The 23420-nt window shown below is 48.2% G+C and overlaps 1 protein-coding gene across 1 annotated transcript in view; it reads left to right on the top strand.

The window, feature by feature from the left end:
• DAP (death associated protein) overlaps window positions 1–23420 on the top strand; it is a 61704-nt gene that overhangs the window by 7797 nt on the left and 30487 nt on the right. Inside the window, exon 2 of the mRNA XM_059060289.2 lies at window positions 1990–2086. Within this exon, the coding sequence (XP_058916272.1) occupies window positions 1990–2086 (97 nt within the window). The remainder of the gene's footprint in view (window positions 1–1989; window positions 2087–23420) is intronic.

Below are 23420 nucleotides of genomic sequence, written 5' to 3'. Positions count from 1 at the left end.
AACAACAGACAACAGCCTTCACTGTTCTGAAGGCTAGGAGTCCAAGGTCAGGGCACCAGCGGATTCGGTGTCCGGTGATGTCCTGCTTCCTAGTTCACAGATGGCTGTATGCTCTGTCCTCACCTGGCAGAAAGGTGAGGGAGCTCTCTGGGGTCTCTGTGTAAGGGCACTAATCCCATTCATGAGGGCTCCACCCTCATGACCTAAGCACCTTCCAAAGTCCCCACCTCCAAACAGCATCACTTTGGGAGTTAGGATTCAACAGCCTCCCTTCTCATCTAAACTTTTCCATCTTAGGACGTGCCTCTTATCCCCTTTCTGGAGATGAAGCTTTGAGGCTTTGAGTGGCTGACTAAGACCACATAGCTGAGGACATGGAGGGACTTGCTGACCCTCAAACACGCACAGGCAACTGCCCCGTGGGGCTGGCTTTTTGGATATGAGGCCAGCATTTCCATACTTTATCCCATGGAACACTAGAGTCCTGAAGAACGATAACCAGCATTACCTGTGGGAGGAGTTCTGCGGTGAAATTCACTTGGGAAAGATGGCACATTATATGCCCCATATAAAGCTTACAGTGCACACTGAAGGCAGAAAATCTGTCTTGAGGAAACACATTTAATGTGTTCAACCTCGCATTTCCCACACTTAATAGATCCTAGAACCCCCACTTCCGTTGTCATTTCTTTCTCTTGCAAAACATCATTAACATATTAGCCATTAAGGGAATACAGATCAAACTACCATAAGACACCACTTCACACCCACGAGAATAACTGTAAAAAGATAGACAATAACAAGAGTCGGCGAGCACATGGAGAAATTGGAATCCCTACTGGTTGGAATGTAAACAGTTCCATGGCTTTGGAAAGCATTTGGGGATCCTTCAAAAGGGTGAATATGGGGTTACCATGTGACCCAGCCATTGCATTCCTACATATGTACCAGGGAAATGAAGGTATATGTCCATGTGTCCACATAAAAACTTGTACATGCACAGTTACTTATCCCTGCATTACTCACAGTAGCCAAAAAGTGGAAACAATGCGAATGACCACCACAGATGAGTGGATGACAAAATGTGGTCCACCATGCGTGCCGTGGAGTATGATTTAGCCACGAAAACGAGTGAGGTACTGACACAGGCTGTGACATGGATGCACCTTGGAAACGTTATGCCAAGTGAAAAAGCCTGTCACCAAAGACTATGTATTTTATGATTCTGTTTACGTCAAATGTCCAGAAGAGGCAAATGCAGGTGACTGGTTGCTAGGAGCTGAGGGAGAGGAGGGAGAGGAGGGATGGGAGAGTGACCGGTGATGGGTTTCTGCGTAGGGTGATGAACATGTTTGAAAAGGATCGTGTGCAACTCTGAACACACTCCAAACCAGAGAACTGTACACTCGAAATGGGTGGACTATATTGTATGTGAATTATATGTCACTAAGGCTGTTTTTAAAAACCAGATAAACTTCTGCCAACTTTAGGGTTTCACAGCACAGTGTGGGAAAGGTTGCCACCGGAGTGGACTCTGGCTGTGAGCCCAGCAGCTGCCCTGTGTCACCTGTGGCTGTATCGCCCCTTTGAAAGCGCCATCGGCGTTTGAGAAAATATTACAGGCAGCGATTAAGTGGGTCTTTTTTTGCATCGAGAAGCCGAGTATAACCGAAAGGAAGCAGCCACTGTGTCCACACGGTTTATACTCTGCTGGCACTGCTGCTCTCACCAAGTACTTGAAAGGAGACCAGGCAGACAGAGGAGCCTCGGAAACTTCCTAAGTGGATCTGACGTTAAGAGACAGCGTCGAGTGTCACGTCATATTGAGTCTCCCTCTGGCAGCCCCAACCTCTGTGGTTAGCCACTGTCGCCGCCGGCCGATCCGGACTAACTGGGGCCGTGGGACACACACACACGCTCGAGCTAGTTCCCCTGCCGTCCCGCGGTTCCGTGTCCACACTGATGACGCCCTCTTTGTCTTCACTGCAGTGAAAGCCGGTGGGATGCGAATTGTGCAGAAACACCCGCATTCTGGAGACCCCAGAGAGGAGAAGGACAAGGGTGACCAGGAGTGGGAAAGCCCCAGGTAGGGGACTTCTGGGGGCCTCGAGACGTCTCGCAAATCACCGTTACTCGGTTACACACTTACGTTTGCTCCGTGCTTCTGTTCGCCCCTGGGCTTCGTGGGCCCTGTGCTGGGTGCTTTTCCTCTCCTGAGCAGTGGGGTGGGGCTTCTGTTCCCAGATGGGAGAAACAGGGCACCGAGAGCGCGCCTTTTGCCCGCATAAATCCGAGCGGGTGCGTCTGTCGCTGGGCAGAAAAGCCCGGAACCTCCACTACCGTACCGAAATCGCCCACAGACCTTTGAAAATGCCATGCTAGTTGAATCTCTGGGCTGGGCCTGGCATTCTGTGCAGTGAGGGCAGAGAACTACTGATTTAAATAACGTTTACACACGTTAGGGCTTTGCCCGTTTCAGCCAGGCAGAATCACCGAGGCCACACCGTTAGGAGTGACCGAGTGCCCTTACACGACCTCTCTGCCCCCAGCTTCCCGGGTCCCCGACAGTTTGTCTTCCTACGACACCACCGTCCCTGCGTACACCTGTCTCCCTTGGTGATTCTGATGTCAAGTTTGGCCCAACGGCCTTGATACGAGTCCACCTCCTTCCACCTGGTAACATACAGACATGCACCGCCAATGCCCACCTGTCTGTGAGCTTGTCCGTGTAAAGGAAAGTGGACCCTAAGCTTTCCGCCTTACAACTCGCCCCCAGACAAGTCTCAGTCAGAGGAAACGTTAGCAGGTGTGGAGGGCAGGCAACCTGTGTTTCTGTACTTCATCCCACCCGTCCTGAGCAGCACGTGGCACGCTCCCCGGGTCACACACGGGAGACTGAAGTCCACAGGGGCCGTACGCCTGCCACGCCGAGCAGGAGCTACACCCAAGTCTGGGGTCCAGAGCAGGGCCGGCTTCCGTAAGAGTGGCTGCCGACAGCGCGCAGCCCCTCAGGGGGACGGGCATGTGCTCGGTGGCCCCACACGTCTGCTTCCGCAGGTGCTGCACCGTTGGGTGTTTTCTGTAAAACCTCACGTGACACGACTTACCGGGCTGAAGTCCCTGGAGGGGAGGACAAAATTTGAGGTGAAGCTTCTGAGTGATTCTTGCCCGTCGTAAATCGTGAGGTCAGCAACGGGAAGGTTCTGCCTAAGTTCTGGTTTTATATAAGAAGAAGGTAGTTTAAGGAAAATTCTAGAATTTTCTTTCCACTGGCCCTCTTCACAAAGCTGTGTTTGGCACGTAACAACATCAGGAATTCTCCTACAGTCCACAGTCCTGTGTCTGAAAACCTTGGAGCCTAATTTATTTCAGAATTGAGAGATTCTGATGTTTCAGGAGAGGAAGCAGGTTTCAGGAGTATAAGACCATACACATTGCGTACAGCACCCGTAGTGGGGTCTCGGGCAGCCTCATCTGTGTATGATGTCCACACCAGCAGAGATGCATTTTAAAAATTTACAGACTTGGATCAGTCCAGGTTAAGTTTCGCCTGCATAAGAGTTGTAACAAAACTTTAGCTCAGTGTGTGAGAACATTCTTGGAGTTGGAACCGAAGATAAGAGCATGTGGCCTGTAGTCATTTCCTCCTCGAGGAAACCCAGGATGTCACTTCCCTCCATACCCACTGGTTCCCTAAGGAAGAGGGGATGGGACAGAGGGCCATGCCTGGAAAAAAATCCTGGAAAGTTAATGAAATGTGCTTTTCTGCATGAGTTTAAAGTGGAATAAGGGACAAACAGCTTTTTCTCTGCATAACACAATGTCAGTACAGTGAGAGATGGTAATTTATTAGCGTGTTTAGAAATAAGGACAGAACAGCCCACTAGTTTTCTTTCTATTGATTTTTTTCTCATGAGGTGAAATACAGCATTTATGGAAGATGTACCCTTTAAATATATGTGCTAGAGGATGAATGATCGCATGAGAAAGGAGAGAGCGCCCAGCCCTCTAGATTTTAGCATCTTACCCACCTTGAAGGTTGGTTGGAATGAAGTGTTTTGAAGCAGGCAGACTGCAGGGCAGGGTTTGCATATGAGCCAAGGGTATGTTTGTTCCCTGCAGTCAAATTGTCGTACTGTGTTCCTCGTGGGTGTGTTAGCTCTTGTCCTCTGGACTTCGGCTTCTCTTTACTTCTGTGGGTTCAACCCCCGGACACACCATTGACAGAAGGGGTAAGCCCCTGCAGACTCTGAAGCTCTCGGCATATGTTGCCAATACAATTTCTTCCAAACCCCTACACCAGACCTGGTAACTCTGTGTAACAGATCACTTCCATCACCATGTCCTCCCCGTTTTTCTGGTGGGCTAATTGAATAGTCATAGTTAATAACGGTCATCGATAATGTTACAGAATGCAGCGAGCCTGGCCCTGTTCTAAGTGCTCTGCCCATGTTTATTCATTTGAACTACTTGCAACTGCTCTATTCTCATCCCTCTTTGAGAGTTGGTTCTTGATTATTATCCTCATTCCAGATCACTGCTCCCACGTCCACGGCTCAGAGTGGTTAAGTGACTTTTCCAAGGGCACATGGCGGGGGCGTGGCAGAGCCAGCATTCCAGAGTGGCAGCTGGGTCTATAGTCCCCGACTCTTAGCCCCTGGGGTGTGTGTACCAACTGAGTGCCTGTTTTGTGCTGGGCACTTACTAAGTGCTTCCCACTGGGTTTAATGTGCACGCCACCTAAAAGCTGGTATCACTGTGCCCATTACACAGATGAAGAAACCAAGGCCCAGTGAGGTTGTCTGACCCAAGGATATGTAGCCAGTCAATGGTCTGGCCAGGATTCAGTCCTGACCCTGTCTTGACTTGGAAGCCTATGTCCTTAATAGGCTACAGGAGCCCCCTGAACTGACAAAATATTTTTAGGATCAACAGACTGTAAATCCAAATCCCTCTATAAAATAAACGTATGGATTCTGGGGTTGCCCATAACCTATTCCATATTCCTCAAGCCCATAATCCCACCCATGCAGCCCTGCCATCAGTACACGGCCTAATTCCAGCTCACAGCAGGGTTTCAGGGCGCTGGGCTGGTTTTACTTTACATGTGGAAAGACCTCTTTATTTCCAGAATTTGTCAGACATTTAATGTTTTACATGAATTTCCCTTGGAAATGTCATGGCATGTGACTTCCACATTCCTATTACCCTAATCCTAAAGTTCTATATTCTTTCATGTTTTGATCCAAGTGTTCTCCAGATATGAAAATAAGTGCTCAGATGCCAATTTCCTCCTTAGATCTGCATTTGCAAAACTCTTTGCTTTCCTTCCCAGATATTTAAAACTGGCTTTATATTTACTGACTCATCTCTGGTGGCTTCCTTCCACAATCAGTAAATCAAGTACTGATTACAGAGAAAACGAACAACTGGAGGGTTAAAGAGGTTGTTATGTGACCCCCAAACCCCCCAACACTTTTGCCTGTAAATCTTCTTTTGCAAGTCTTTGTTACTCTTACTCCCCATAATCTTGTAATTTTTCAGATATAATAATAAAACAATTTCTTCTGCCACCAAATTGTTTTGAAATGCTCCATTTTAAAAAAAGAAAAAATAATAATGTAGCGCAAATTTGAAACTGTTTCCCAAGAATTCCGTGAAGCTGAGTTCTAGTTACCTGTGGCTCTTCATATCCAGACAGAGTAAGAGACTTCATTGTTACGAGCTGATACTTTCCGGAGTGGCTGCTAGATTCCATCTCAGAACTGACCCAGTCAAGGAAAGCTCTGATCTTCCTCAAAGCTTTCTGTTGAGCATATTAAGATGAAGTGCCCAGTTTCATTATATAAAAGAGAAATTGCAGCATAGAATGGACTTCAATGGTCAGTAGGAGTCACTAAAAAACAGTGTAGTGGTGAACATGGACGGAGGTCCTACCACGAATCGAGCTTGGTAAAAAGAAATAGTTTAAAAGGTAGGTGACAGGAAGAGTGAAGTAGAAATGGAAGGGTTTGTGTGTGGACTGGGGGTGGGTAGGAAAGGGGTGGAAGCAAGAGGGAAATGGGGATGGGGCAGTAAGGGTACGAAGGGAGCAGCCCTTCTCTGAGCTCGGCAATCAGTGCAGCTCTGACTCAGGGCTGTGGTGCTGTTCTGTGTTCACATACCCCCCAAATAAGCCAACAATTCCAATCCAGAATGTGGGAGAGATCCAAGGTGGAATACACACGGTAACAGATGGACCTCATTGTAATACAAAGGCTGCTATCACCAACTGAAAGGCGTGGGTGGGAGAGCGACCTAACCTAAGTACAATAATAGTATTTTGGGAAACAGTATTCTGACTGGATGCTATAAGGCTAAAGACAAAAAATGCAAAAAACTGTGCATAAATGCTACACTCCAGTTAGTAAATATGTCTTCAGGGGTTTGGGTTAGCAATTCTGAAATTGCTTTATGTGTATATTACAGTTGAACAAATAAGTAAATATCTTGTGGCTAATGAAGAGCCACATTTCTCACCGTTAGAGAAAGAAGCTTACAAATAGGAAAGGGCGAAGACTCAAATGGCTTTGTGGTGTTTCATTGGGATTGGAGGTATTAGTATGAACCCATAGTTTTTAATAGATGGATGGTTGGATGGATAGTAGATACATACAGACATGTACATGCGTACATACATAAATATACATGGGGGAGGATTTGTGTACACACCAGTGCTTCCCAGCTGTGCTCACGGACAGGGCATAAAAGAACTGGCACCATGTAGCCATGAGACTCCCTAGGGCCAGGATCTTGGTTTCTAAACACCATTCCCCAGTCGAGTGAACTAGGGTGTTTTGGAGAAGTAGTTAATTCCAGGACCAGGGCTGGAAAAATACCAGATGAGCCTGGAACAACTTGTAGTGCCAGAACATAAGGAAAATTCCAAAAAGGATGGCACATGTCCAAACAGCACGGAAACCAACCTGAAGGCACACCTAATGGCAAAGATGGAACAATCTGTGATAAAATAAATAATGACAGTATTGGACTATAACCCATAGAGTAAAATAGATATCCGTGAGTCCATACTGATATAAATAAGTTGAATACATAAATGAGAAGGGACAGCTCTTCTTTATAGGAGAATTCCAATTAATATTGGTATAAGGAAGGCGGGGATGAGAATATCACCAATAGGCAGACAGCACAGTGGTTGCCAGCAAGACCCACTGACGGATGCTACGATTAGTGGGCAAAAATTTAAGGAGAAACAGGATAATTTTACAGTGTCAGTTTCCTCCAGTGTATTTATTAATGGCAAAACAAGGAATGTCTTTACATGGAGACCATGAAAAGGACGCTCTTTCACAGCATAAGCGCTGAAATAAGAAGGCAGGGACTCATCCTGTTGGACCTCAGATGGGCACCTGCATATCCGTGACGGTCCTTTGTGTTGCCCTGTGCACGTCTGGGAGTGACCGCGAAAGTGCCGCGAGCATTTGTTTCTCATCAGACTTTCACCTGCTTTTAGCCGTCACTGCTTACTCCTGCCTGAAACAGTTATTACCAGATGCGGGCTCTGTTACCATGGGGCTGCCGTCACAAATACCGCAAACTGGGTGGCTTAAAATAACTGAACTGTATGGTCTCACAGATCTGGAGACTGGAGGTCCAAGATCCAGGTGTCCCCTGGATTGGCTCCTTCGCCGGCAATCGTTGGCATCCCTTGGCTTGTAGCTGTGTCACCTTGATCTCCGTCTTCACGTGATCTTCTCCCTGTGTCACTTCACCGTCCCTCTGTATATGTCTGTCTCTGTGTTCAAATTCCCTCTTTTTGTAAGGACATCAGTCATATCTGATTTGGACGAATCCCTAAAAGCATCATTTTAACTCAGTTACTTCTGTAAGACCCTATTTCCATAAAAGGTTGAACTCTGAGGTACTGGGCGTAAGGATTTCATATATTTGGGGGCGGGGAACAATTCAGTGCCTAAGGGATGTCAGATAGTAATCTATGGCCATTTTAAAATGGTTCTCTCAGTTAAAGTTAATTCTGAAGATAAGAAACAGAAGATTGAAAATGCTGAAGTTAAAAGATGGCACAGCCTATATGCCTGGGAATTTTAATCTAAGCCATTATCTGCATGTTTGAACTTGAACTAAACCGTGTGGCTTGCGAGCCAATTTCAACGCCATCCTTCCTTTGCAACAATATCATCTTGTATATCCAAGCTAGTTGTCAGCTGCCTTTTAAAAGGGATGCACCTTTCTCCCTATGATGTGTGGAGATGCCATTGGGCTAGGAGTGCTGAGTGCCAGCCAGCTCCCAAATCCTGTGCTCTTTGGATGGCCCGTGTCGGCAGGCAGGACCCGTGACGTGGCAGCGACAGCTGACCCGGGTGCTGGAGCACCGTGGGCCACAGACCCCTGCCCTCCGCCGAAGGCAGAGTCTCGATGTGGTGGGAACATTGAGTGACATGGGAGGGATGTCCTTGTGACGGGGGCGACTGGTGTCACCTGCTTGTGGACTGAGAGTCCACCTCCAGGCAAAAGCCGCCTTAAAGGTACAGCAAGGTCCTCAGACCAGAAAGCACAGGAGGAGGGATGCCGTAGCAGCGTGAAGTAGTAACGGACGGCCCCGTCCGCCTTGGTGAGGAAAACGGGGAGAGTCTAGCTGCTCTTCGGCAGCTCTCCCCGTCAGGTTTGCCTCACACGTGGGGGCTGGATGTTTGAGATGAAGGTTTCAGCAAGACCCTGGCCTCTCTGAAAGCAGGAGGGAAGGATGGGTTCCAGACCCGCCCCCTGGTTCCTCGGCTGGTGGTAGCGGAACTCCGGTGTTCACATGGCATTCTTGCCGTGTGCGTGTCTGTGTCCAATGTCCCCTTTTCATAAGGACGCCAGTCACATGGGATCAGGGCCCACCCTAATGACCTCACCTTAACTAGTTATGCAGCAACCCTATTTCCAACTAAGGTCACATTCTGAGGTACTGGAAGTTAGGGCTTTAACATAAGAAACTTGGGTGAAGGGTGGGGACGCAATTCAAACCATAACAAGCAGGCAGCACCTCAATGCCACGAGGCATCGGTGGGTGGCGCCCAGCTCCAGTGTGACATCCCAACAGCCGTGGTGGCTCAATAACTTGTGAACCGTGAGACCTACGTGGCGAATGACTGTTGCTTCTGTGCGATCCGTTCCGGTTGCCGGGGCTGAGCACTGCAGCAGCCTGCCTTCCCGTCCAGGTGGATGCCTTGTACCAGGGCTGTGGCCCCAAACTTGGATCATGCACTCCATCAATTTAAAACAACGCTTTTTGCCTGCACCCTCCATATGTATATATTCATTTTAAAATTATACATGCATATTTTGCTACCATTCTATACATTGTGAAAGGTATACAAAATGGTATTAATGTATTAGATCAAGGTGAAATAAGCAATATTTTAAATGTCTTGCTAACCATATGACTTTTTATTATCATTAGCTAACATCTGAAGGTCCAAAGACCCTCGAGGTAGTGTTTCTCATTAATGATTCCGATGTAAATCTAAATTTCTAATGTCTTTCCTGGTGATTTCAGGTTTTATGGAGAAAGGGGGCTTCCTGTCACATCTGATGAGATCTTTGGTATTTGTAATGTGGTTCACGAAATACTTGTGCCAGGGCAAGAAGCGAGAGCTCTTTTCTTTTATTATTGTTCATTTGTGCTTGTATGGATGTTAATTTCAGCCTCTGGAGGATATTTTTTGCAGGAATCTTTTGAAGCCACATGTGCATTTTGTCACAGTTAGTTTAAATTCATTCACTATACATTTGAGCACAGATCCAGGTGCTTGGGATATATCAAAGATAGAACTAGAGAATTTAATTCGTTAGCCCGTTAACCAGGCAGTGTCCTATATATGTTGCAAGACATAGGAAGCAAAGGAAGGGGCTCAGGGACCTGTGGGTGGTGACCTCCTCCTTCCTCCAAAGCCTTAAGGGCCATGAGGCTGGGTGATGGACAGTCAGCCTGCAGACTGTAGTAAAGAGTGGTAAAGCTTAGTTCGTTGTGTTTTCGTTCTTTAAGTAAAAGATAAATGCAAATAGAAAAATTTGCACATTTGTCTCACTTTCCCATTGACGCTGTGGCCTTCTGAAGTGCAAGGACTGCCTTCCTCACTGATTGATTGGTGGTGGGTCCAATACCAGTTCTGTGGTTGTACGTAGTATAAATTAAACACGTCTTGCAAAACCTGTGGCTATCTGTATTTTAGTATGATCAGTAAGAGTGCAACTGTGTCCATTAAGAAGTTTTGCCCAGAATTGTCCAGTGAACACAGAGCAGCTGGTGTGGGACGCGGATGATTTGTGTCCCAGGAGTCACGGGCAACAGCGTTGCCAGGAACTCGGTGTCTGAGCTCCCCTTTCACGTAGATGGGCCCCAAGGAAGACTCGGGCCTGGCGGGTAGCGAATCAAAACCTCACCGCTCCACGGAGGGAGGAGAATATGGGCCGCCCTGTGTTGCGGGAGCCTGGCTGGACTCCACCAGGGTGAGGATGAGAAGGAAAGTACGGAAGGCTCGGCTGCCCTCCAGCGCCTGGTGCTGTTGGTCATGGGCTCAGAGGCAGTATTCGCCCGACCTCTGGTTCTGTAACGGATGCGGATGCGGATGCAGAAATGAGGTGGGATGGATGAGCTTCTGAGCGCCCCCGTTCCCGGTCCCTCCCCCTCCCTCCACAGGCCTCCAGCCTCCTTATGAGACTGCCACGCTCCCCTCTACCTTTTATGAGATAGAAAGAGGGAAGAAAGGAAATGGAGCAATCCGCAGTCCTCTCCAGACGCAGCCCTGTTCATCTGTCCCGGAGCCAGCCTCTTGGAACAGATAACTCTTTTGTTTTTATGGTGTTCCTCAAAGGGTTGTGCTGTTTATCAGGAGTGTTTCCTTATTACGTAAACATAGAAACTGAATTTAAATCAACTCTCCAGCAGTTGGATTTTACAGGATGCACTATGTAAGAATAACTACACAGAATAATGCTGCATAGAAGAATAACTGCATAGAAACAAGAGCCCTTTATTGAGTTGATTACATTACAATGACTATGCCTGAAATTTTTAAACCCTCTCTTTAAATAAACTCCCTTGACTCAAACTGGGTCAGAATGCATAGCGCTCAGAAAATACTTGGTGAATCAGTAATAATTAGCTTAGAATTTGATTCTTTAAAGGTATGTAGTTACTTAACTTATTAACTTGATTACTTCTTATTTTCCAGCTGGTGAAAGAGGTGAGCTAGGTAAGGTCAGTGTTGAGGTTGAAAATTCTCCCTCCTTGTGGGCATATTCTCTTGGGCCCTCAGCTCTCTCTAGGGAAGATAGTGACTTCGATTTCTGGCTGTGCACATCCTCAGGGGCAGAGATACACTCGTTCATGTGGACTAGGGTCATGAGGATGGTATTATACTCAAGAAATCCTCACAGAATCGTTGGATTTAGAGCTGGACATACCTGAGAGGTCACCTAATCCAGGTGTTCCCAGGTGGAGCTCTTGAGAAGTCAGATGGCAGATCTCACTCAAGATCTGGCAGGGTCTAGATACCATGAGCAAAAACACCTATTGGGTAGACATCAACAGAGATTTTTACATTAAAAAGAAGCCCTTGCCCACTTATGGGTATATATCCAAAAGAATTGAAAGCAGTGTCTCTAGGAGTTATTTGCACACCCATGTTTATATGGCAGCATGATTAACAACAGCCAAGAGGTGGAAGCAACCCAAACGTCCATTGATGGATGGATAAACACAGTGCTTGCGGGATATACATACAATAATGGACTACGGCGCAGCCTTAGAGAGGAAGGAGATCCTGTCACCGCTACAACATGGATGGACCTTATGCTAAGTGAAATAAGGCAGTCACAAAAGGACAAATATTATATGATTCTACTTATACACATAAATGTACTTAACACTACTGAACTGTACACTTTAAAATGGTTATGATGCTAAATTTTATGATATGCATTTTTTACCACAATAAAAAAAAATTTTTTTTCAGAAACAAACAAAAGAAGCCCTGCTGCTGTGGAAAGTAGTTTTTGGCTCCTCAAAAAGTAAACACGGCATTGCCGTGAGACCCAGCAGTTCTACTCCCAGGTGTGTATCTAAGAGGATTGAATACAGAAGTTCATACAAAAACTTGTATGTGAACTTATCACATCATTATTCACAATAGCCCAAAAGTGGAAACAACCAAACACTGCCATATACACCATATGGTATATCCATATAGTGCAACATCATTCAGCCATAAAAAAATGAAGTGCAGATGCATGTTACGACATTGGATGAACCTTGAAAACATGATGCAAAGTGTAAGAAGCCAGACACAAAAGACCACACGTGATATGATGTCATGTATACGACATGTCCAGCATAAGCGAATCCAAAGAGAAGATTACGTACAGCGTTACATGCAGATTACATATAGCAGATTCCTGGTTGCCAAGGACCTGGGCAGAATAGGAAGTGGCTGCTTACTGGGTCTGGGCTTTGGTTTTGGGATGAGGGAAGTATTCTGAAATTAGATAGAGGTGATGGTTGTATAACAAAGTCCATGTTAAAAGAGCCACCAAATTGTGTTCTTAAATGGTTAAAATGGTGAATATTATGATGTGTGAATGTTACCTCAGGTTAAAGAAAAAAAAAAGAAGTCCTCAGGCACAAAAGGTTGGGAACGATGGCTGTAATCCAGCCCCCGCATTCCCGTAGCTGGGGAAGCAGATGCACGCTGAAATGACTCTGGAGGGCCACGGCTGCACTAGTCGAGGACGGCAGGACAGCTCGGGGAGGTGAGGAGAGAGGCATTAGTTGGTGCCATCCGCCGCCAGCAGCAGATGACCCCGGCGCAAATGGGCCCAGGCATCAGGGACATGTGCTGCCTCCCATGCAGAAGGCCCAGAGTAGGTCTGGCTGCAGGGGAGGTGGGTCTTTCTTCCAGGACGGCCCTGCCCCACTGGCGTCTCTGGCTGGTCCTGCAGCAGCTCTCTCCGGTGGTGGGTCAGCCGCAGCAGGTCCCGTCTTCACATCCCGATGTATGGTACCCAGAGGGGGAAACGGGCATCTCTTCTTGCATCCGTTTTAGGAGCAAGAAAAGCTTTGCCAGAAGCTCCCTAGCAAACTCATTGGCCAGAACTGGGTCCCAGGACTCTTCCTAACTCGTACCCTGTGGTTTGCAGTAACGTGCACGTTGTGGATGTCGAAAAGTCAGGCGCAAAGACCTGGGTCGTGCGCGTCGTCCGCGGAGGGGGGTTCCTGGAGCTGGGGGAGGGGCCTGGGAGGGGGATTTGACAGGCCCCAGGTCTACACAGGAGAGGAGGGAAGTCCAGGGAGGGCAGTGGAAGCAGAGGTCGGAACCTCAGCCTACAGCCTAGGGAACAAGGTTTGGGAACCGCAGGGTCTCAATTCAGACCAGGGTCTGAATTGAGAGGTGGCACCTAGCCAACTCTGCAAGAAGATTCCCCTCCCAAGGGCACTCACAGACTCCCCACAGAGTGCATGTTGGAACCCATACCCATTTAGGATAAAAAACTGAGGGATTTGTGAGTTAGGCCAAATCCGCTTAAAGGTTATTCCCTGCTGACACCATCAAAACTGACCAAAGACCACTGGCTCAGTTACTAGAATTGCACCGTGCCCTGTTCTCCTCCATCTTTATGGGACAAAGCGTTTTTGTGCCTCACTGTTTTTCCACGTGGCAGCCTGTAGTGATTTCCCAGGGTTCACACATCCATGTCCTCCCTGCTCGACGCCTTTCATTTACTCCCCCCACCTCTGTAAGCACCTGCCGTGCGCTGGCCCCATGCTCTACAGCTGGGACATGTTAGTGAACAAACCGAAACCCCTCTTCTCACAGAGCTTGCAATCAGGTGTGGGCACCAGATCCACGGGTAGACAATTGGATATATGTGCGGCAGCTAGCGGGAAGGTTCTTCATGTAGGAGAGCTACCCATGGGGGATGCCAGCTGAATGTTCTTCACCTCTGTTAACACAGCCAAGGCCCCCGGGAATGAGGTGGCCTGAGGCAGTCACCCGAGAGGGTGGGCTAGAGAGGAAATGAGGATGGCTGCTGGTGCCACTGTCCTAGGACACAGCTGTCAGTGTCCTGAGCCCACGAGTGTCACACATTAGCTGATCACCAGGATCACTGACCACTTGTGCTCCACTGTTGCCATGGGGTCACCGCAAAGGTGAGTTTTCTGCTAAGGGGAAGCGAGAATAGGATCTTGGGGGAAATGGCTTCAAGAATAGTGGTCAAGGGCTTCCCTGGTGGCGCAGTGGTTGAGAGTCCGCCTGCCGATGCAGGGGACGCGGGTTCGAGCCCCGGTCCGGGAGGATCCCACGTGCCGCGGAGCTGCTGGGCCCGTGAGCCGTGGCCGCTGAGCCTGCGCGTCCGGAGCCTGTGCTCCGCAACGGGAGAGGCCACAGCGGTGAGAGGCCCACGTATATCGAAAAAAAAAAAAAAAGAATAGTGGTCAAGCCTGAGGCTAAGGATTTTGCAAATAGAGTACAGTCATTATGGGCTGGTTAGTCTGCTGGTGGGAGATGGTTGGCAGCTGCTTCCCAGGCACTCGAGGTGAGCAGAGCCTGGTGAGGGCACCCCAGAGCACTAGAGAAGGCCGTGCCCATGGGCCCCCATGAATCTGTCCAGAAGTTGGGCTGCTACCACGAACTTTTTATTCTGGCTAACTTTGAACTTATGTAAGTCAAGACTTAAAGATGAAAACTGCGGGGCGGGGCGGGGGTGGGCAGGTGGCGAAGGTTCTAAATGACATCTGTTACGAGTTCCTTCGTAGCCAGGTCCCTCAGTGTGATGATAGTGAGATTTAGAGCATCTCCGGCCAGGCTAAGTAAATTTAGAGAAGTAATTGCTGTTTACGCTTTTGGGTGGTGTCACGGGAAGCATGAGAACGAAGGGACGGAAAGCCAAGATGACAGAGTGGAAACGGCCAGTTTGTGGTTTGGGTGCCCATTTTCGAAGATAGCAGTCAAGGGTAATGTTTAAGTTCGATTATAGGAGCGCTAATTCGTTCCCTTTCTTTAACAACATTCCTTCCTACGGAAGAGCTTGACCTTTGCAGCTAAAGTTAACTTTGCCACATGTGGATTCAGTAGAAAGCTGAGCACATGGAGTCGTTTTGACGGTTGTTTGTTTTTTTCTTTTAACTCAAATGTAGTTGATTTACAGCGTTGTGTTAATTTCTGCTGTGCAGCAAAGTGAAAAGTGTCACTGGACTTTTGATAGTGATTGCATTGAATCTGTGGATGACTTAGGGTAGTAGGAACATTTTAACAATATTAATTCATCCAGTCCGTGAACACAGGGTATCTTTCTATTATTTGTGTCTTCTTCCATTTCTTTCATCAACATTTTATAGTTTTCAGTGCACAGATCTTTTACCTACTTGGTTAAAGTTGTGCCTAAGTATTTTACTATTTTCAATTCTATTGTAAATGGGATTATTTCTTTTATTTCTTTTTCAGATAGTTCACTGTTATTGTATAAAAATGCAGCTGATTTCTGGGTGTGCTGGTTTTGTATCCTGCGTCTTTACTGAATTACTTTATTAGTTCTAATCGTTTCTTGGTGGAGCCTTGAGGATTCTCTAAGATCATGTCATCTCTAAACTGTTTTACTTCTTCCTTTCTGATTTAGGTGGCTGTCATTTCTTTCTCTGGCCTAATTGTTCAGGCTAGGGCTTCCAGCCTATGTTGAACAGAGGCTTTGAGAATGGGTGTCCTTGCCTTGTTCCTGATCTTAGTGGGAAAGTTTTCAACTTTTCATCATTGAGTAAAATATTGGTTGTGGGTTTGTCCCAAAGATCTGTGTCTTCTGTCCGTACAGACTTGCAAGCATACACACACACACACGCACACACACACACACACACACACACACACACACTGTGGCTGAATGCCTGGTTAGCTGACAAGTAAGGCAAAACCCGACCCTTCACAGATGCCGATTCACCAGGAGGGATGGAGGGAGGAGTCGTGGACAGTGTGTGACTTGACCAGTGGTGCTCGGCCAACCAGTCCCCTCTGAGTGGCCGAGCCTCTCAGATTTCAGTGCACTTGCACCTCACCTGGGAATCTTGCCAAGATGCCATGGTCTGGGGCGGGGCCTGAGCCTGCACTTCTCCTCGGTTCCGGGGGTGAGGCTTGGGGCTGGGGGGTGCAGCGAGGGGAGGCGGGCATGGTGCTGCATGTTCCTCCCACACTGTGAGCAGTGAGACTCCATCCCATTCTCTCTAATGCTAACAAAGTCCGTGTGCTTTTCAGAAATGTATCGACACTATGTAAAAGGTAGAAAATGTTACATGAATAATTTACCTTTTAGCTGTTCGTTAGTAATTACAACTTCCTAATTAACCAACATATTTATAAGTACTCCAGAGAGAAGGAGGCAGACACTGTGAGAACTGTCCACTGAGCAGGATTGAACCTTTTTTCTATGGGACTTAAATCTTTTGAGAAAGTATCTATCACTCAGCTGGTTGAGTTTATGACTGTGTCTCATCTTAATCGGGCCTCGGGGAATGAGAAGTTTAGATTGTCCCAGCTATCAAACAAGCAATTCCACATCATTCAGAAGTCTAATAGCCAAATAATGACAAACCCAAGCCACTGATAGACTAGGTGCTTTATATACTTAGTCTTATTATGTCTTCCCAGTCTGCAAGGAAGATGGTGGATGCTTATTTTATGAGTGAAGAAATTTGCTCAGAAAGGCCAGTGACATGCCCAAGGTCATTCTGATAGGAACTGACGGAAGTAGGATTTGAACCCAAATCTATGATTCCAAACACACGCAGCTATATTTAAAATGGATAACCAACAAGAAGGACCTACTAGATAGCACAGGGAACTCTGCTCAATATTATGTAACCATCTAAATGGGAAGATAATTTGAGAAAGAATAGATACATGTTTATGTATAACTGAATCATTTTGCTGTACACCTGAAACTATCACAACATTGTTAATCAACTAGACTCCAATGTAAAATTTAAAAGTTTTTAAAAAATGTCCTTTAAAAAAAAAATGTCCTTTACTATTATTAAAAAGCAACAACAGAGACTTGCTGCTCTGTTGCCCGGCCCTTGTATTCTGGCGACCAGCCCTCTTTTCACAAGGAGTCAGAGAGAAATTATTGAAAAGAGAGCCTAAATCTCTACTTAAGAGTTTGAAAGTCCGGAGACCTATTTTCAGCACTAGGATTGTATTAATAGATACCGGTTTCCAGCTAAGCTCATTTAAGATGGAAGAGATTCTGTCATTTTCTTTCCACCCCAGTTGTCAACAGGCTTTGCTGTTCCACGGGGTTCTGCTGAAGGAGCCCTGCAGTGACCCGGGCCCCTCCCACGAGGGCACGTTCCCCCACCCCACCCCAGACACGCCCCCTCGGCCTGAGTGACGTCAGCTGCTGCTCCGGCCAGAGCCCCAGAGCCCTGAAAACGACCATCCCCTTAGGAAGCGCCAGCCCCGAGTATGGGGGACACGGGGCCCAAGACTCAATTTAAGAAGCTCTGAGGTCCGCAAAGTCGGCTGCAAGGAAAGGAAATCAGAGCAGGAAAGTGCAAATAAGAGGAAGTTGGCAGCAAGGTAAAACCGATGCCTCACGGCTACTAAATTCCTTGTGACTTTAAGTGGGAAAAAAAAGAAACAAGGGCTTAAATTACAAGGGTGGTGTCACGTGGACCCAAGACAAATACTGCTGAAAGAATGGAAGCGTCTGTTTTCATTTTGCCAGAGGTTCCAGATGTGACTATATGTAAACGAATGCAAACCCTTCCCACCTTCAGCAAGGATGAAAGGTGGATTTCTGTGAGAAATGCCTTGGTTTCCTTCGTTGGGTCAGAGAGGAGCCTGAGGGGGAGGGAGGCTCGGGTCTGCAGGGTGGAAGTGTTGCAGGAAGGAGAGCGGAGCGGAGCGCAAGAGGACGGTCACATCCCAGGTCTTAGGCGGGTCCCTGGGACAGCTGCCAGGTGTGGGTTCTTGGTTTCATGCAGGAAAGAATTCAAGAGCGAGCCATAGTAAAGTGAAAGAAGGTTTATGCGGGGAGGTACACACTCCACAGACAGAGTGTGGGCCCTCTCAGAGGCGAGAGTGGCACCAGGGTATGGGGTTGTCAGTTTTTATAGGGGTGGGTAACTTCATAGGCTAGTGAGTGGGAGAATTATTCCAACTATTTGGGGGAAGGGGTTTTCAGGAATTGGGCCAACACCCACGTTTTGACCTTTATGGTCAGCCCTGGAACTGTCATGGCACCAGTGGTGCGTCATTTAGCATGTTGATGTGCTACAATGAAGTGTATACTGAGGCTCAAGGTCTAGTGGAAGTCAGCTCGTCTGCCATCTTGGACCTAGTTGGTTCTAACTAGTTTATGTCATGTCCTCAATGGCTGTCATTCTCTTAACGTTTGTTTCCTGCCCCCTCCTATCTCATATCGACCCCCTCCTCTCCTCCAGGGAAGATGAGGGAACTCTACCCCGAGCATCTCTGGGCATTCAGAGCTTATGGCTTCGTGTCCAGACGGCTATCATCCTGGATGAGAGGCGCTGAAAACCCAGGCCTGGGGGTGAACACAAGGTCTCCTTACGGGGACACAGAACCAGAAAATAGAAATGTTTCTCCTTGAAGCGTGAGTGTGACCCACTCAGGCCTTTCATCTGTTAGTTTATCTCTTGGTCTTCTCAGCTTCCTTTTTAATCCTAGACCACCCTTATGACCATGAAATCAGGCAACTTAGGTACACGTCATCCTCAAGAACCAGCTTTCCGCGTCTGCCTGAAGTGTGCGTAAAGCAGCTTGGCCTGGGAAAGGCCCGGGCCGGGGGACGGAGCCGGCTCCGTGAGTCCTGGCCCGTGGCCCCTGGGTGGTCCCAGGTAGAACGCTAACCTTTGGGGCCTGTCTCCTCATCTGTAGCACAAGACTTGCAGACCAGTACAGAACTTTCATAGTGAAAACAGAACGAGGGCGGTGAGCATCTGCAGGCTTCGAAGAGTGCTAACGGCACGGTGTGAATTGACGACAGTCTCACCTGGCTGTGGAGACTCTGCCGTGTGGCGGGCACTCCGCTAGACTCAGGAGGAGATGAGAAAACCTGAGTTTGTCCTCCAGAAACTTGGGGAGGCGCTCAGTCCTCCCTGGGCTCCTCTGCATCTCTTCGGTGGTAGAGTAGTTCTTGGTAGGTGTTCATAAAAGCCATGTCAGGCTTAAACAGGATGAAACGTGCTGTGTTCTTAAATCTTTTTTAAAGGTTTTACTAAAAAATTATTGTATGACATTTTTAGGGTAGCACAGGTGAAACGGACTCTGTGCCCAATGGCTCATGAAGCAAGTCTCTCAAGTTTACTTTTGTGCTATATGTGCCTTTCTGCCCCCGAATGATGCACCATTTGTATATTAGCATTTCTTCAGTAATCTTCCAAATGGACGCCTGGCAGGTGCCCTCGATGGCACCCAGGCCCCTGAAGATGTAGGGCAAGATGGACGAGCCTCCTTCTCTTATATCCTCAGGAGCCCTGTCCACACTGCAGGTGTCGTGAGTCAGCATAATGAGGATGAAGATGATGACATGTAGTAAAAGGTAGAGCCAACCCAGACCCAGGTTTTTAATAAGGCAGGAGCTTGGTTTCACACATTTCTTCTTTTGCTTTAGTATCTGGCCCAGAGCCTGCAAAATAATCTCTCCTCGCAAAGTGCCATGTGGTAATTAGGGACCGTAGCATGCTGTCTTTTCCTTTACTAAAAATGCCCCAAACTGTTTTGTTTTCTCTCTTGCCTGGGTATTCTTAATGAGCGTTCCTATATGTGCCGCCGTCTCTCATCTGTTATTTCTCCCCAAGTGTCCCAAGGAAGTGGGCTTAACAATAGGCATGTCAGGGCTTCCCCGGTGGCGCGGCGGTTGAGAGTCTGCCTGCCGATGCGAGGGACGCGGGTTCGTGCCCCGGTCCGGGAGGATCCCACGTGCCGCGGAGCGGCTGGGCCCGTGAGCCATGGCCGCTGAGCCTGCGCGTCCGGAGCCTGTGCTCCGTGACGGGAGAGGCCCGCGCAACGCAAAACAACAACAACAACAACAAAACACAATAGGTATGTTAGGGTGATCCAGAGGAGCTTAGTGTTGTTTCCACAGTTCTGCAGCCACTGAATTGTTCTGACAAAGCATCAGGTGGAGTAGAAGGACTCAGTTGGAAGGCCTGAGTTGGGCCAGCTGTGCCACTACCCGGCTCAGTGACCTCATGCAACTCAAATTATATGTATAGGCCTTGCAACCATCAGTTGCTTGTGCCCTTCTGATCCCGTACCTTGGTGCGTTCAGTTCCCTACCCCCTCTCGTCGATTGTTGCTGCACTTTGAGGACCTGCCACGGCTGGCGGCAAAACTGTCCCTGTTTTCAAATGGCATAATCTTATATTAAAAAAAAAAAAATTATATGTATAGGATGGATACACACACACACACACACACACACACACGGGGAATTGAATTCATTTCCGTGGTTTTTTACATTCATCTATTTTTTAATCTAATGGGTTATTTTTCTAAAGTACTGAACTTGTTACAATGTTGACTCTGTTTGGGGGTGTTTTTTTGGTTGTTGGTTTTTTGGGCCACGAGGCATGTGGGATCTTAGCTCCCCAACCAGAAATTGAACCCATACCCTTTGCATTGGAAGGCGAAATCTTAACCACTGGACCGCCAGGGGAGTCCCTCTAATGGGCTAGTAATATGGTATCTTCCCTCTTCTATCAACTTAAAAGTTTGTTTCCATAAGTACTGTTTTAGAAGGAGGAAGTGGTTCCCTTTTTTTCTTTCGTAAACTGCTTACTCTTTAGAGGAGAGCCTGATAGCAAGAAGGTGAGGCCCCAGAAATGGGAGGCATGTCTGTCTGTATTTCTCTGGCGTTGACATTTCACCAAGGGACGTGGCTCTGAAGGATGGCGTCCCCTCTCCCAGCCGGGACTTTGCGGCTGCAGCGGCCAGGAGCATGAAGACGTGTGAAGAGGATTTTTCAGTGCCTCGACCACTGAATGTCCTGCTGTGCAGCTTCTTTGATTGATATTCTGTGGGCTCCTTCCTAACTGCGTCCCTTAAAGGGTGGTCAGGAATAGTAATTTCCAGAAAGACTCTGTGTGAGGGTCCGTTGCTGGGTGGTGAGCGTGAGCTGGGAGGACCTCACTGTCAGTGGCTAAGCGTCTTCATTTAGATGCCAACACTTTCCCCCAGATGGTCTTTCTTAGGATGACGGGGACATTCTGGGGCATCTGGACCTGGCGGGGGTGGGGAGGGCCGGGTGGAAGCCAGCAGCTGCCTCGCGTGCCACTGGGACAAGGTTTAGTTAGCAGCTGCCTGTAGGAGGGGTGGAGGGGTAGAGATGAAAAGATTTCTTCTTCTGGCTGCTCACAACGTCTAGTCCAAAGGGGGTTTGCTTGGCACCGTTAATGAGCTCCTGAGAAATTCATCATAAACCGGTTTCCCCAATCAAATGTTCATCTCTTCCTGACATAATTTCAGAGCTGATTCACCCTGTTTTCCCACTGAGTCTCCACTGATGGCACGCACTTTCTGCTTCTCCCCCTCACACCCTGTTCACCTCTGAAACCTGTAACTGATCGGCGAGCAAGCCCGGGACGCCGCGCCTCCTAAAATCGGCCACAGCTGTTCGAGGACACGGGGCTACGCGGCTGGGAGCTGCGCGCCGAGCTGAGTGCCGTGGGAGTTAGAAACGCAGCCCCGTTGATGCTTTGCATCTCTGCCGGCGACAGTACAAAACGGCGCCCGTCTCTGCCAAATCCAGGCGTGCCGTATCATCAAGAGGCTTCTTGTCAGCTCCGATTGGGGACCATCAAATTAATTGTTACATGTGACAAGCTGACACGTAAAGAAAGTGATAAATGCCTTGGTGCAGCCTCCCTGCGAAAGTTCCACGTGAGGGTCCACGGCCCCGGGGCCCGGATGATGGATGAGGCAGCCCGGAGCGCCCCCTTCCTCCCGCGGCTACTCTGCCCTCCCCAGGGCATCAGGAAAATGACCCCGTTGGCCTCAAAACCCCCATGAACCCACTCCTTTCCCAAACTGTGTGAATTCTTCGCCTTTGTCTTTTGCTTCCTCCCCAGGTAAACTCCTGTGAACCGCCTCGCAGGGGGGCTCTTCACTCCCCAGAAGCGACCCGGCAGCTGTTTTATAAGACCCCCAGCGGGGTCCTCAGGAACTGCCTGTTAAGTGGCCCCAGGGGGCAGGCAGATGACCACCACTCGCCCGGGTTTTGACCGCCACTCGCCCGGGTTTCTCCGGGTTGGGGGACAGGCGGCTACTGGTGTCCGTCGGGGAGGGGGCGGGGCACTCAGCTACCTGAGTGACACCTGCGGGTGGGCGGGGGCGTCAGCAGCCCGCGGCCTGGGAAGTCACGCCCCAAGTTCCTTAGCGCCGTTCCCATCGTGTCACGAATACTCTGTAGTATCAGGTGCAGCAACGTCCTTCCCAGGGGCAGACCCAGGACGTCAGGCTACAACATCTAAACCTCTGCAGCATTCCGCGTGTGGGTGGGTCCTCCCTTCTCTCGCCTCTAAAAGTAGCAGCTCGGCAACTGTATTTCCCTCCACGGTGGGTGCTGGGAAGCTTACAGCCACATTTGAGGCTCAAACTATAGGAAGGACCTACACAGGAAGTCCCTACTCTTCTAACAGGAGAGCCTACACCTGCCCATCTGTGTTTCCTCGTTTTTCAAATGCTTTTGAATTTTTTTTCCTGTAAATTTTTCCTGATTTTGTTTTTGTTTACTCCTTGTAATACAGGTTTTCTCACCACAAGAGGTGTGAAATGCAGTTATCAAAATAGTACTTTAAACTATGCTATACTTATTTAGAGATTTAATCACAAGACTTCACGATCACTGCTGTCACTTTGTAGTGGTGATGAATGTAAACTGTAGTTTGAGGTGTCTGCGACAGCAGGAGCGTGACCTAAGAGTTACAGGCAGGCTCTGCTGATACTACGGCGGCTTGCTCCCTGAGTTCATAACAAAAGAGAATGGGAATAAAGATACAGGGTTTGGGTTTTGTTTGTTTTCCCCTAGCCTAGTTCATGGGGGCCCTGATTTTTAGTTCTGGGCCCCTTGGGTTAAGAACCCTTGTCCTCTACGAGCCGTATTGTATCAAAACATACATGTCTAAACTTGTATGACAGGTTTCCTCTAATTTTCCACCACATCAGACTTTTCAAAGGTCTAGATTCCGGCATGATTTTCAGGGTTCTACACCCGACATGTACCTTCATTCAGTGTGTGAAGGGCCCCCAGCTTAGTGTAAGTGATTGGACAGCAAGTCTGCATGCCTGCCGGCCCTAAGTACCTTTTCCATTTTCAGATATAACAAAAACACCCCCAGGCAG

The sequence above is a fragment of the Kogia breviceps genome, chromosome 4 (assembly GCF_026419965.1).
Source record: "Kogia breviceps isolate mKogBre1 chromosome 4, mKogBre1 haplotype 1, whole genome shotgun sequence".
Lineage (NCBI taxonomy): Eukaryota > Metazoa > Chordata > Mammalia > Artiodactyla > Physeteridae > Kogia > Kogia breviceps.
Note: the sequence above shows the minus strand (reverse complement) of the source record. Positions and strands in the feature narration are given on the sequence as shown.